At 40.5% G+C, this 13,913-nt stretch overlaps 1 protein-coding gene across 1 annotated transcript in view; it reads right to left on the minus strand.

Annotated features, from left to right (window-relative positions):
• Positions 1 to 13,913, minus strand: part of Sec24a (SEC24 family member A) — a 56,218-nt gene that overhangs the window by 32,667 nt on the left and 9,638 nt on the right. Inside the window, exons 2-8 of the mRNA XM_013030895.1 lie at positions 10,840 to 11,310; positions 9,139 to 9,216; positions 8,444 to 8,604; positions 8,018 to 8,190; positions 5,997 to 6,099; positions 3,631 to 3,757; positions 1,445 to 1,554 (exon numbers count right to left, since the gene is read on the minus strand). Of these exons, the coding sequence (XP_012886349.1) occupies positions 1,445 to 1,554; positions 3,631 to 3,757; positions 5,997 to 6,099; positions 8,018 to 8,190; positions 8,444 to 8,604; positions 9,139 to 9,216; positions 10,840 to 11,310 (1,223 nt within the window). The remainder of the gene's footprint in view (positions 1 to 1,444; positions 1,555 to 3,630; positions 3,758 to 5,996; positions 6,100 to 8,017; positions 8,191 to 8,443; positions 8,605 to 9,138; positions 9,217 to 10,839; positions 11,311 to 13,913) is intronic.

Here is a 13,913-nt window from a genome sequence, read left to right on the forward strand (position 1 = left end):
AGCTAGGATTACAGGCATGAGCCACCAGTACCTCGCTGTCTTTGAGCTTTTATGTTAAAGGTTAGTGCTCTTATCACTTGAACCACAGCTCCACTTTTGGCTTTTTAGTGATTAATTGGGGATGAGAGTCCCAAGGACTTTCCTTCCTGAGATGGCCTCTAACTGCAACCCCCAGATTTCAGCCTCCTGAATAACTAGGATATGGGCAGGAGCTACCAAAACCTAGCAACCTGAGCATTTTTGCTTACCACGAGCCACGGCTCTACTTCTGACTTTTTGGTAGGTAACTGGAGATGAGAGTCTAACGGACTTTCCTAAATTCAAATTGAGATCTTCAGATCTCAGCCTCATGAGTAGCTAGAAATAAATACAGGCATGAGCCACTGATGACTGGTTTGTTTGTTTGTTTTTTTGTCAGTCAACCACTTCCAGTTTCCTGGTGGTTAATTGGAGATGAGGAGTCTCATGGACTTTCCTATACCGGCTGGCTTTGAACCTCCATCCTCAGATCTCAGCCTCCTGAGTACCTAGGATTACAGGCATGAGACACCAGCACCCAGCTTGTTTTGTTTTTTGAGACAGTCTTGGTATTGCTATGTTGCCCATGCTGGCTCAAACCAGATTCTCCTGTCTCAGGTTTCTGAATGCTAGGCTATAGGCATCCACCATTATGCTCATAATTTATTTATTTATTTGGAGAGGGGGGGTTATGGGGCTTGAATTCAGTGCCTGGGTACTGTCCTTGAGCATTTGTACTCAAGGCTAGCATTCTACCACTGTTAGCCCCAGGGCCACTTCTAGTTTTCTGGTGGTTAATTGGAGAAAAGAGTCTCACAGACCTTCCTGCCCAGCTGGCTCTGAATTGTGATTCTCAGATCTCAGCTTCCTGAGTAGCTAGGCTTAGAGGCAAGAGACACTGGTGCTAGGTTCATATTTTTAGAATACAAAACTTCAAAACTCTCACAAAGTATTAGCTATAATAAACAAAAACTGAATGTGACTTATAGCTATAATCTCAATATTATATGTGTGTGTGTGTGTGTGTGTATATTTTATTTATTTATTTTTGCCAGTCTTGGGGCTTGAACTCAGGGCCTGTGCATTGTCTCTGGGCTTCTTTTGCTCAAGGCTAGCACTCTACCATTTGAGCCACAGTGCCACTCGGGCTTTTTCTGTTTATGTGGTACTGAGGAATCAAACCCAGGGCTTCATACATGCTAGGCAAGCACTCTACACTAAGCCACATTCCAAGCCCTACAAATTTCTTGATGGACTGAGAACAAGAGGAGCTTTACATATACTTTTACACCTTTACTTCTCAAAGATATCCTTATTTAATAACTATCATTATGCTCTCAAACATTGTGCTCTCAAAATAAAATTATAGTTTTTACTTAAAATCCAGTGTTACAAAATGCATATATCGTATTAAAATTAAGCTTACCATATACTCTGAAGGAGCCATAAACTCAATAGTAGCATTTTGAACTTCAGGTCTTCTATGAGGTTCTCCATAAACTCTGGTTAAAGGGTTGTACATGAATTCTTCAGGAACTGTGTAAAATTACAATATTATACAGATGAAACAGAGTGAACTTAATACAAATTGTTTGGTGATTTTTCTCAATTTAGGGGTTTATAATTAACCCAATATAGGCTAAATATTAAGGAATGATGAATACATTCTTTTTTTTTTTTTTTAATTGATTGGGGTCTTGAACTCTGGGCCTGGGCACTGTCCCTCAGCTCTTCAGCTCAAGGTGAGTGCTCTATCACTTGAGCCACAGCGCCACTTCCAATTTTCTGGTGGTTAATTGGAGATAAGAGTCTCACAAACTTTCCTGCCCCAGCTGGCTTTGAACCATGATCCTCAGATCTCAGCCTCCTGAGTAGCTAGGATTACAGGCGTAAGCCACCAGCACCCAGCTGCATGTGACAATTTCTAAACTAAAATATTTCTAGGACTGTGGCAATGGCTCAAGTGGTATAGTAGGCATGAAGCCTTGAGTTCAAACTCTAATGTGGCCAAGAAAAAAAAAGGGAGAGACAGAGAAAAAAAGAAAAGAAAAAGAAAGGTTTAAACTTACTGGTTTAAATAAACCATAAAACATACAACTTATAGAACAATAGTGAAGGGCTGGGAATGTGGCTTAGAGGTAGAGTGCTTGCCTAGCATGCATGAAGCCCTGGGTCCCACTCCTCAGTACCACATAAACAGAAAAAGCCAGAAGTAGAACTGTGGCTCAAGTGGTAGAGTGCTAGCTAGCCTTGAAGGCAAAAGCTCAGGGACAGAGCTCAGACCCTGAGTTCAAGCCCCAGAACTGTCAAAAAGGAAAAAAGTAATCTTAACATATTATCATATTTTTTGTGTAAAATGTACATATTTATTTATAAGCATAAACATTTAAAAAAGTTAACAGAAGTTTTCTGCGTAGACTTGGTTATAAATATAGGAAGGCACAGAAAAGGGCTGAGAGCATAGCTCAGGTAGTAGAGCACCTGCCCATCAAGGGGAGCCCTTAAGTTCAAATACCAGGACAGCTGAAATAAATTATATAGTAAACATGAGGGCATTTTAGATATTCATTATATTGTCATGATCCTCTTAACTCAGCCTTAAAACAGCTAAAATTAATTATTATTTCTTTCTTTTCATTGAAAGACAGGTTCAAACTCAGGATCTTATGCTGTTTAGGTTGGCACTCTAGCACTTGAGCTCCAGCTTCAGTCTTGTTTTCTGCTTTTTTTTTTTGGCAGTCGGTCAGGGGACTTGAACTCTGGGCTTGAGTGCTGTCTCTCAGCTCTTCATCTCAAGGTTAGTACTCTATCACTGGAGCAACAGTGCCACTTCTAGTTTTCTGGTGGATAATTAGAGATAAGAGCCTCACAGACTTTACTGCCCAGGCTGGCTTTGAACTGAGATCTTCAAATCTGAGCCTCCTGAGTAGCTAGGATTACAGGACTGAGCCACCAGTGCCCAAGCTCTGCTGGGTTGTTGTTGGTTTTTTTGTTTTTGTTTTTTTGGTTGGTCGTGGGGCTTGAACTCTGAGCTTGGGTGCTATCCATGCACTCTTCAGCTCAAGGCGAGCGCTCTACTGCTTGAGCCACAGCACCACTTCTGATTTTCTAGTGGTTTATTGGAGATAAGAGTCTCACAGTTTCCTTCAGGATGGCTTTGAACCGTGATCCTCAGATCTCAGGCTCCTGAGTAGCTAGGATTACAGGCATGAGCCACCGACACCGGCTCTGCCGTTTTTTTTTTTTTTGCCAGTCATGGAGCCTGAACTCTGGGCCTGGTCACTGTCCCTCAGTTCTTCAGCTCAAGGCTAGTGCTCTACCACTTGAGCCACAGCACCACTTCTGGCCTTTTCTGCTTATGTGGTGCTGAGGAATCGAACCCAGGGCCTCATGCATGCAAGGCAAGCACTCTACCACTGAGCCACCTTTCCAGCCCATCTGCCGGTTATTTTTGATAGAATCTCCTAAAGGTTTCTACCTGGCTGGTTTGGAACCTTGATCCTCCATAGCTAAGATTACAGGCATGAGTCATCAGTGCCTAGCTTTTTTTTTTTAACTTCACATTTTTGTTATCCTACTTCTAGATAATGCAAGCAAAGACTATGTGCGTACCATCGTTGACTCGGTAACATAAGTTACACTTCCACCTCCTTTGGTCAAGAAAGCTGACAAAAGGGTTGATGTAGGTCCTGCAGGAACGACATCTCACAATTGTATTGGAGGTAACCACAGGCAATTGCTGAAAACAACAACAAAAACAAGTTTGTAAAGGCAATCATCATTACTTTGAAAAGGCAAACATCAATTTATCCTTTTGAAATAGCCTTTTATGCTTAAAATTTGTCCTCTTTTGGGGGGTGGGAGGGAGGGCAGGCAGTACTGGGGTTTGAACTCAGGGTCTTAAGCCTGCTACAATAATGTTCTATCACTTGAGCCACACATCCAGCCATTTTGGCCAGTTATTTTTCAAGTAGGGACTTTTATTTTTGCCTGGTTAAGTCTGGGTCTTGAGCCTCTTATTTTTGCCTCCTGTGTAAGAGGGATGACAAAGGTATGCTACTATGCTGAACTGTTCTGGTTGAGGTCTTGCTAACTTGTTGCCTAGGCTAGCTTCTAATGGCGATCCTCCTGAACCCCAACCTCTCAAGCAGTTGGGAGTACAGGCATGTGCCACTACACCTAAGGAAGATTTACCTTTTTAAAAAAAGTATTTATGTTCTTAGTAAATACATTGTAAAATCAAGAAAATGTTTACAAGGAAGAAGATGGTAAACGTAAAAAGGAACTATGTGGCTCAGGCTAGTCTCACAACTCTTGGACTCATGTGATCCTCCTGTCCTATCCTCCCAAAAGAGGTTAGACAACATTCTAAAAGAAGGATAAATACTATAAAGTTTTTTTCCCCTTTGGATGTATGTACCATTACTGGGGCTTAAATTTAGGACCTCAAACTGTTGCTTGGCTTTTTTGCTCAAGGCTGGCACGCTTATCACTTGAACCACACCTCTAGTTCCTATTATAAAGGCTTTGATTAACAGGCATATTTAGTTCTCATGAAATTAGTTACAAAGTTAAATAGCACTTACAGTTTATATTCTTTGGGGGGAAGGGGGGCTAGTCTTAAATTCAGGGCCTGGGTACTTTCTCTGAGCATTTGTGCTCAAAGATAGCACTCTATCACTTTGAGCCAAAGCTCCATTTCCAGCCTTTTGGAAGTTAACTGGAGGTCAGAGTCTCATGGATTTTCTGTTTGGGCTGGGTTTGAACCATGATCCTCAGATCTCAGTCTTCTGAGTAGCTGGGATTACAGGCATGAGTGCCAGCTAACATTTATCTTAATTTATTAAACTTTTTCTCAGTACAGCCTTTATTGACACAAGATATTCAAATCTACCTTTATGGCAGCTTTATTTTCATGTCCTAAACTTATAGTTACTTTTGCTCTAACATACATAGAAGCCTACAAAAACTGCTTAAAGTTCAACTTTATTTCTAGCCATTGCCTTTGAAATCATCATTGTTCCTGATGTTAGAACACGTTCTTTCCTCACAATAAATTTACAACACTGGTATCACAAGATACTAATGTGGCACAAAAAGTACTGGGGCCTTCACAGCCATCATAGGTTTTCTTCTCTGTCTATCATGTTCCTATGCAAGCCTACTTTTTTGTTTTTTGTTTTTGGTCCAGTCGTGGGACCTGACTCAGGGCCTGGGCGCTGTCTCTCAGCTCTTCAGCTCAAGGCAAGCGCTCTACCACTTGAGCCACAGTGCCACTTCCGGCTTTTTCCTTTTTGCTTATGTGGTGCTGAGGAATCGAACCCAGGGCCTCATGCATACAAGGCAAGCGCTCTACCACTGAGCCACCTTCCCAGCCCCTACTTTTTTTTTTTTTAACGCCAGTCCTAGGGCTTGAACTCTGGACTCTATGCTGTTCCTAAGCTTTTTTTGTTCAAGGCTACTCCACTTCTGGGGCTTGAATTCTAGGCCTGGGCTCTGTTGCTGAGCTCGTCAGCCCAAGGCCAGCTCGTCAGCCCAAGGCCAGAACTCTACCCCTTGAGCCACCGTGCCTCTTCCAGTTTTCTGTTGGTTAACTAGAGATAAGAGTCTCACAGGCTTTCCTTCTTGGGCTGGCTTTCAACCATAGCTCTCAGATCTCAGCCTCCTGAGTAGCTAAGATTACAGGCGTGAGCCACTGGCACCCAGCTGACTTTTGGCTTCTTTTGTAGTTTATTTTGGTAGTTCATCTCACTGTCTTTCTTGCCCCAGTTGACTTCAAACATGATCCTCAAATCTCAGCTTCCTGAGTAGCTAGGATTACAGGCCTGAGCCGTTAGTGCCCTAATGTAAGCCTTTTTTTTTTTTTTTAATCTGTCTGTGGTCAAGTTAAAAGACAGCTCAGATAAATTTAATATACAACTCTCAAATTGTTGCAGATGATTTCCTAAGAAATATTGACTCTCACTAGAAACACATACCACTAGATCTTTGAAAGGATGAAGCAATAGCCCCAAAGGAAGTTTGGCTTTATTCAGTAAGGCCTGAGTCTGAGGAATGCTCGTCAGTGTGCATCGAAATAACCTTTAAAGAAAAAAAAAAAGGGTCAGTTGCTGCTAGTCTTATTTTAGCTAAGTAATCATCTTTTTTTTTTTTTTTTTTGCTGGTTCTGGGGGCTTGAGCTCAGGACCTGGGTGCTGTCCCTGAGCCCCTTTGTGCTAATGTTCTACCACTTAAGCCATAGTGCCACTTCTGGCTTTTTCTGAGTAGTTTATTGGAGATAGGAGTTTCACAGACTTTCCTGTCGAGGCTGGCTTTGAACCATGATCCATAGATCTCAACTCCCCCCTTGCTAGGACTACAGGTGTGAGCCACCTGCGCCCAGCTAGTTAAATAATAATCATTAAGTAGACAAATGGTATTTACCATTAATAATAAGGATACACTTTAATTTTACATCAGATTACACATAAAGTATTTAATAGCCTCTCTGATATTCTTTTTTTTGTGTGTGGTATGTGTATATGTCTGGAGACTGGGAACTCAGACTCAGGATTTGACACCTGCTTGCACTCATTGGCTGGAACTTTACAACCACAGCCACGCCTTCAACCCTCCTCCCTTTTTGTGTTTAGTTTTATTTTTGCATGTTTGATATGGTATCCCATTAAAATGTTTTAAGTTGCTGGGCACGTTGGTGCACACCTGTTAATGTTAGCACTCAGGAAGCTGAGCCAGGAGTGACCTTGGGGTCAACCTGGGTTACATAACAAAACCAAATAAATAAATAATATTATAATTATGTCTGTAATGAAGTTAACTTAAAAATGAAGCAAAAAAAAGAATTATATAGAGTGGGGTGCTAGTGGTTCATACCTGTAATCCTAGCTACTCAGAAGGCTAAGATTTGAAGATCAAAGTTTGGAGCCAGCCCAGGCAGAAAAGTCCCCATGAGACTCTTATCTCCAATTAACCACTCAAAAACCAGAAGTGGCACTGTGGCTCAAGTGGCAGAGTGCTAGCCTTGAGAACAAAGAGGCTCAGAGACAGCTCCCAGGACCTGAGTTCAAGCCCCATGATAAGCCAAAAAAAAAAAAAAAGAAGAAGAAGAATTATGTAGACTTAGATTCTTGTACTATATAATGTAGAGCTGATGTGAGCATCAATTGGATCAAATGTTATCATGCTATTTCTTCTTTATTTTTATATTTGTTTTTTGAGATAGGAACTCATTAAGTAATTTACACTGGAGTGAAACTTTGTCTTATTGCTTTCACCTTCCAAATGCTGGGATTAGGACTACCACACCTGGCCCTATTTCTTTTTTTTTTTTGGCCCTAGGGTTGAACTCTGGGCCTGGGCCTGTCCCTGAGCTTCTTTTGCTCAAGGCTAGTACTCTTGAGCCACAGTACCACTTTGTTTTTTCCTAAGTAGTTTATTGGAGTCTCACAAACTTTCTTGCCTGGGCTGGACTCAAACCACAGTCCTCAGGTCTCAGCCTCCTGAGTAGCTAGGATTATAGGTGTGAGCCACTGGCACCCAGCTTTCTATTTCATGAGAGAGGAGAGGAGAGAGGAGAGGGGAGAGAGGAGAAAGGAGAAGGAGGAAGGGAGAGGGAGGAGGGGGAGAGGGGAGCAGAGAAGGGAGAGGGGAGAAGGGAGAGAAAGAACACACGTGTTCATCCTGAGACTGGAATTTAAGGTCTAAGTATGCTTAGGCTAGTGCTCTACCACATAAGCCACAGCCTACTTCTCACTTTTTGGTAGTTAATTGGAAATAAGAGTCTTGTGGATTTTCCTGCCCTCAGCTTCCTGAGTAGCTAGGAGTACAGGACCACCAGCACCTGGCTCCTGTTTCTTAATTTAGAACCCTCCAAATTTTATTCAAGGCTTCTTTCCATAAATTACATGTACAGCTTATTCAAACACCTGAAACTAATTTAAAAAACTAAAAAAATTCACAACTTGCATAATATCATGTATAATAATGTATGAAGCCTTACTCTGGGTTACAGTTGAGTTTCTGGATGTCTTCATGCAAATTTGGAACTGGAGGCTTCAAAGGTGTTGAGGGAAGCATGTTTCGCTCTTGAAGAAGATTGATGACTCTTAGACCCTCTGGATGTAGACTTAATCCACTCATGCTTGCAGTTAAATGATTAGCACCTAAGGGAGTCTACAAATAGACACATTATTTCAAAGTAAGTAACCATTTAAAATGTGTACAAACTTCAAGTCTCTCTACATAAGAAAAAAACTGTAAACTAGATTATCTGACCAATCTTGTAGAAGTACAAAGGCTTCATTTATTAAATATTCACTATTACAGTAATTAGTTATAAGTGTTCTACATATAGTCCTAAAACTTTGCTCATTGTATATTTTGCTTACACCTAAAAATAGAAAATAGGCTTTAAAAAAAAGCTTACCTGAGTAAAGGCCTGGGGGCCACTAGGGTAATTCAAGGATGAGGGTGGCATTCCAGTCCCACTAGGCGGCGTTGTGTTCTGGTAACCAGGTGGTAGGGAGGGGTAGGCATACCCAACACTTCGGCTCATTTTGGGATTCTTATTAGTGAGCTGTGATGTTGCTAGAAATGAGGTAACTTTTAAGTTCTATTTTATATTCTACAATACTTTAAATCAACACAAAGATCCATTAAATTATGTAATTATAATTTAGAGTTCCTCTAGGTTAATTTACCTTACTTTTATCAATCAATTTGGCAAAATGAAGACAAATTTTATGAACACAATAATAGCTATGATTAAAATCTAGTTAATCTAAGAGTACAGCTATAAGTAAAAAAAATAAGTTTGGCATAATTTACTTTCCTGTATATGGTAAGTTTTGTATATAGGCTAAATTTTAATTTAAAACAACTTTAATGAAAATATCCTGTACATTCAGCTTATCGGACTGGCTTAATAGTCATATCATAATTAAAAAAACCATGATCCCAATTCTGAAAGGAAGGAAAAATAATGAAAAGAAGTAAAACATGATAATGATAGGTGAGTCTACATAACAAAATGATGAAGTTTCCTCTGGTTTCCTATAATGAGTAAATATTATTTCTATAATCAGAAAAAAAAAGATGAAAAAAACTTCCATAGCATCTCACCCAAGAAGCCACCTCCTTCAATTTCATCATAATTACTGTGGACCACCATCGATCCGTTATTGGCATTTGATGTAATACCTAAGAAGAAAGTCCATTAAGGTTTACATTAGAATAATTGCTCTAGGACATGAACTAATTAATATATCCGTGTGTGTGTGTGTAGGTGTGTGTGTGTGTGTGTGTGTGTGTGTGTGTAGGTGTACCGTAATGAGGCTTGAATTCAGGGTCTGGGTACTGTCTGACTTTTTGCTGTTTTATTAGAGCTGGAGGCTCATAGACATTTCTGCCTGGGCTGGCTTCAATCCTTGATTATTAGATTTCAACCTCCCTAAGTAACTAGGATTACAGACATGAGCCACCAGGGCCCAGCACTAAAATTTTATTATTATTTTCAAACAAACAGTTTAAAGGACATTCTACATAGAAATGTTAAATGTTCATGGACAAATGACGGAAACTTCAATTTCTGAAAAGACATACAAATTGCCAACATCTATGTATAAAATCCTTAGCATCACTCATCAGCAGGGAATACAAATCAAAACCACAATGCAATAAATGAAAAAGATTACAATATCATCTCATTTCAGTTAGAATGGGTATTATCAAAAACATACACACAAAAAATGTTAGCCTGGCACCAGTGGCTCACACCTGTAATCCTAGCTACTCAGGAGGCTAAGATCTGAAGATGTGGTTCAAAGCCAGCCCAGGCAGGAACATCCACAAGACTCTGATTTCCATTAACCACCAGAAAACTGGAATGGCTCAAGTGGTAGAGCACTGGCCTTAGCTGAAGAGCTCAGGGACAGAGCCCAGGCCCAGAGTTCAAGCCCCACAACCAACAACAAAAAAAAAAAATGTTGACAAGGATGTGGAAAAAGTGTAACTCTTTTTTTACACAGTTGGTGAGAATGTAAACTATTCTAGCCATTATGGAAGGTTATATGAGTTCCTCAGAAAACTAAAAAGAAGTAACAAAATTTATGTCAAAGAGATGTTGGCACTCCCTTATATAGCAGTTACACATATAAAAGCCAAGATACAAGCCGGGCGCTGGTGGCTCACACCTGTAATCCTAGCTACTCAGGAGGCTGAGATCTGAGAATCGCAGTTCAAAGCCAGCCTGGGCAGGAAAGACCATGAGACTCCTATCTCCAATAAACCACTAGAAAACCGGAAGTGGCGCTGTGGCTCAAGTGGTAGAGCGCTAGCCTTGAGCTGAAGAGCTGAGGGACAGCGCCCAGGACCAGAGTTCAGGCCCCATGACCGGACCAAAAAACAAAAACAACAACAAAAAACAACAACAAAAAAGAATGTTTTTTAAAACCAGTAACTTTCACTGTGTACTGGTGGCTCATACCTATAATCCTAGCTACTCAGGAGGCTGAAACCTGAGAATCATGGTTCAAAGCTAGCCTGGGCAGGAAAGTCTGTAAGACTCTCAACTCCAATTAACCACCAGAAAACTGGAAGTAAAGCTGTGGCTCAAAGTGGTAGAAGGCTTGCCCTGAGCAAAAGAGCTCAGGGACAGCACCCAGACCCTGAGTTCAAGCCCCCTGACAGACAAAACAAACAAACAAATAAAAAAACCACCAATAATTTTCCATATGGTCTTAAGGTTTCAAATATTACTTCAAATCCCTAAACAAGCAAAAGTTTCTCATCTCTACATTTTAAACATTCCTATAAAAACAGTACCTGATTTTATGAAGCTGTTTTGATGTGAGGAATCTCCAGAAGATACATACGGATGATTTGTTGTTAAATTTGTATTCCCAGATACAGTTGGCTGGGCCCCAGGAGGACAGTGGTTTGTCTGTGATCCTGTGGATGGATAGTTATATTGCCAATTCGAAGGTGGTGGTGGTGGTGGATTAGCTCCAGGAAGAAAATTACCAGAAGGCATTGGTGCAGCAGCTGGGTTCTGAGAATTAGGGAGTGGCATTCGGGGAACAGGACCACTATGCAGTGAAGGTGTCACTGGATTCAAAGCCACAGGTGGTCTATTGAAAGTCTGCCCAGATCCCTGAGAACCACCATAATTAGACTGTCCACACAGTGGACTTGAAGTCTTTGCTGGTATTAGATGAGGGTAGGATCCTGGAAGCTGGGAATTATATCCTTGGCTCACTGACATGTGTGAAGACATCAGTGCATTTTGGACAGGACCTTCCAAAAAGAGAAAGAAAAATTAGTCTTGCAAACAAATAGCAATACTTAAAAAAAAAAAATACCGTAGGGGCTGAGCATTTGACTCATCCACAAAGCCCTGGGTTTGATCAGCAGCACAGAAAAGAAAAAAAGAAAAAAAAGTAAAGTATATTGTTCTTCCTCCCTCAGAAATTAAAAGACATATATACTTCAAATAAAGACTAAGCAAACAAAGCCAGGCTCCAGTGACTTATACCTATAATCCTAGATACACAGAAGGCTGAAATTTGAGGATGGAAGTTCAAAGCCAGCCCGAGCAGGCAAGTCTCTGAAACTTTTTTTTTTCTTTTCAGTTGTGGAACTTCAACTCTGGGCCTGAGCTCTGTCCTTCAGCTCTTCAGCTCAAGGCTAGCACTCTACCACTTGAAACACAGCGCCACTTCCTGTTTTTCCTGTTTATGTTGTGCTGAGGAATCAAACACAGGACTTCACGCATGAGAGGCAAGTACTCTACCACTGAGCCACCTTCCTAGCCCAGAAAGTGATTTTTTTTTTTTGACAGTTCTGGGGCTTGAACTCAGAGGGCCTATGTACTGTCCCTGAGCTTCTTGTGCTCAAGGCTAGAACTCTACAACTTGAGCCACAGCGTCACTTCCTGTGAAATTCTTATCTACAATTAACCAGCAAAAAGCTTGAAGTAGAGATGCAGTTCAAGTAGTAAAGCATTAGTCTTGAACACAAAAGTTCAGGGACAGAATCCAGACCCTAAGTTCAAGCCCCAGGACTGGCACACATACATACAAATCTCTACCCTGTAATCTCAGTTACTTAGGATGAAACTATACCATTCCTGGGCATCTATGTATAATATTTGAAGTCAACATACAATGGAGACGCTGGGATACACTCATGTGCACTGCAGCACTATTTCCTATGACCAAGTTATGAACTCAGTCCCCTCAGCCCATGCAACCCAAGTCATTGGCATAACCCATTCCTTTCACAAACATCCATAAGCATTTGTATAAAAGGTGGCATTATGGGCGGTAACACACACACACACACACACACACACACACACCTACCTAATACATACATAATTGCTCTGCAAAATAATATAGGCATCCTGTTGAACAACAGGTTTTAGGGACATGGGGAAAGAAAGATGAAAGAAAGAGGAGGTTATTATGATTAAAATATATGCATGTACAAAACAAAATGGTAAAACCTCCTGGCACAATTAATATACACTAAATGATCAATAGAAAAAAGTAAAACAGGCTCTATTGGGGCAGGTATCAGTAGAAGGGGGAGGGTGAACAGAGAGTGCTAATATGGTCAAAGTACTTGATATGCATTATGAAAATACAAAAGTGAAACTTGTTGAAATTATTTTAAGAAGATGGGAAGAAGTAAGGGAGAGTGACCCAGGGGTTCAATTTAATGGGAAACATGATATGCATACACAAAAATGGCACAATAAAACACCTCGCATAAAACTAATATGCGATAATAAAAAACACCTTAAAATAGAAAATTATGGAAGTAGCACTGTGGCTCAAAGCGGTCGAGCACTAGCCTTGAGAGAAAAAGCTCAGGGACAGCATCTAGGCTCTGAGTTTGAGCCCCATAATAAAAAAAGAAAGAAAGAAAACACACACACACAAACCTGCAAAAAACAAATTAAATAATCTTTCCACAAAATAGCATTAGCCTGTCCTCACTTATTAAATTGCCATGAAGGGAAAATAGTTGGCAAGGGCACAGTGAGAAAAGAATGAAGATCAGGGGATATAATGAGATTCTATACCCTGATCTTCCATGGAGCATTAAAATATAATACTATTATTTATTTACTTTGCTGTGTTCGTACTTTATTTTTTTGCTTAAGGCAGGTGCGCTATCACTAGAGCCACATCTTCTACCTCCAGTGTTTTGCAGATAAAGTGTCTTTCAGGCTTGTTTGGGTCTTGAACTCAGGGTCTGGCCTATCCCTTAGTTTTTTTGCTCAAATCTAGTACTCTATCATTGGAGCCACAGCTCCACTTCCCTCTGTTAGCCGTCGTTGTTTTAACTCAAAATTGGCACTCTACATCTTAAGACACAGCTCTACTTCCAGATTTCTGATGGTTAATTGGAGATAAGAGACTTACAGACTTTCTTGCCCAGGCTAGCTTCGAGCCACAGTCTTCAGATCTCAGCCTTCTGAGTAGCTAGGATTACAGATTACACCAGTACCTGGCCAGGGTAGACATTTCTAAAGCACATGTATTTCATTATTATTCCATGGATGGCTCAATTTTTAAATATAAGTAGAGATCTAGGAAATTCAAAAATAGTGCTTACAACTGGCCCCTGTGATGTGTCTCTCCATACCATCCTATCACACTTCTAAGTGAAAGTTATTGTAGTCAAAATATACAAGGGGTTGAAATCTCAACTCAGTTGAAATCTGGTCTGATTCCAACACAACAATAACAAAAAGAAAATGCAAAAAAAGAGAATGCATGTTTAATATGCTTAAAGGCCCTGGGATTAAGCTCCAACACCAAGATATTTAACTTCTATAGTTCTGTTCCCTTATCTACCAAATGGGAACAGGGATTCTTTTTTTTTTTTTT

The sequence above is a fragment of the Dipodomys ordii genome, unplaced genomic scaffold, assembly GCF_000151885.1.
Source record: "Dipodomys ordii isolate 6190 unplaced genomic scaffold, Dord_2.0 Scaffold135, whole genome shotgun sequence".
NCBI classification, from domain to species: domain Eukaryota; kingdom Metazoa; phylum Chordata; class Mammalia; order Rodentia; family Heteromyidae; genus Dipodomys; species Dipodomys ordii.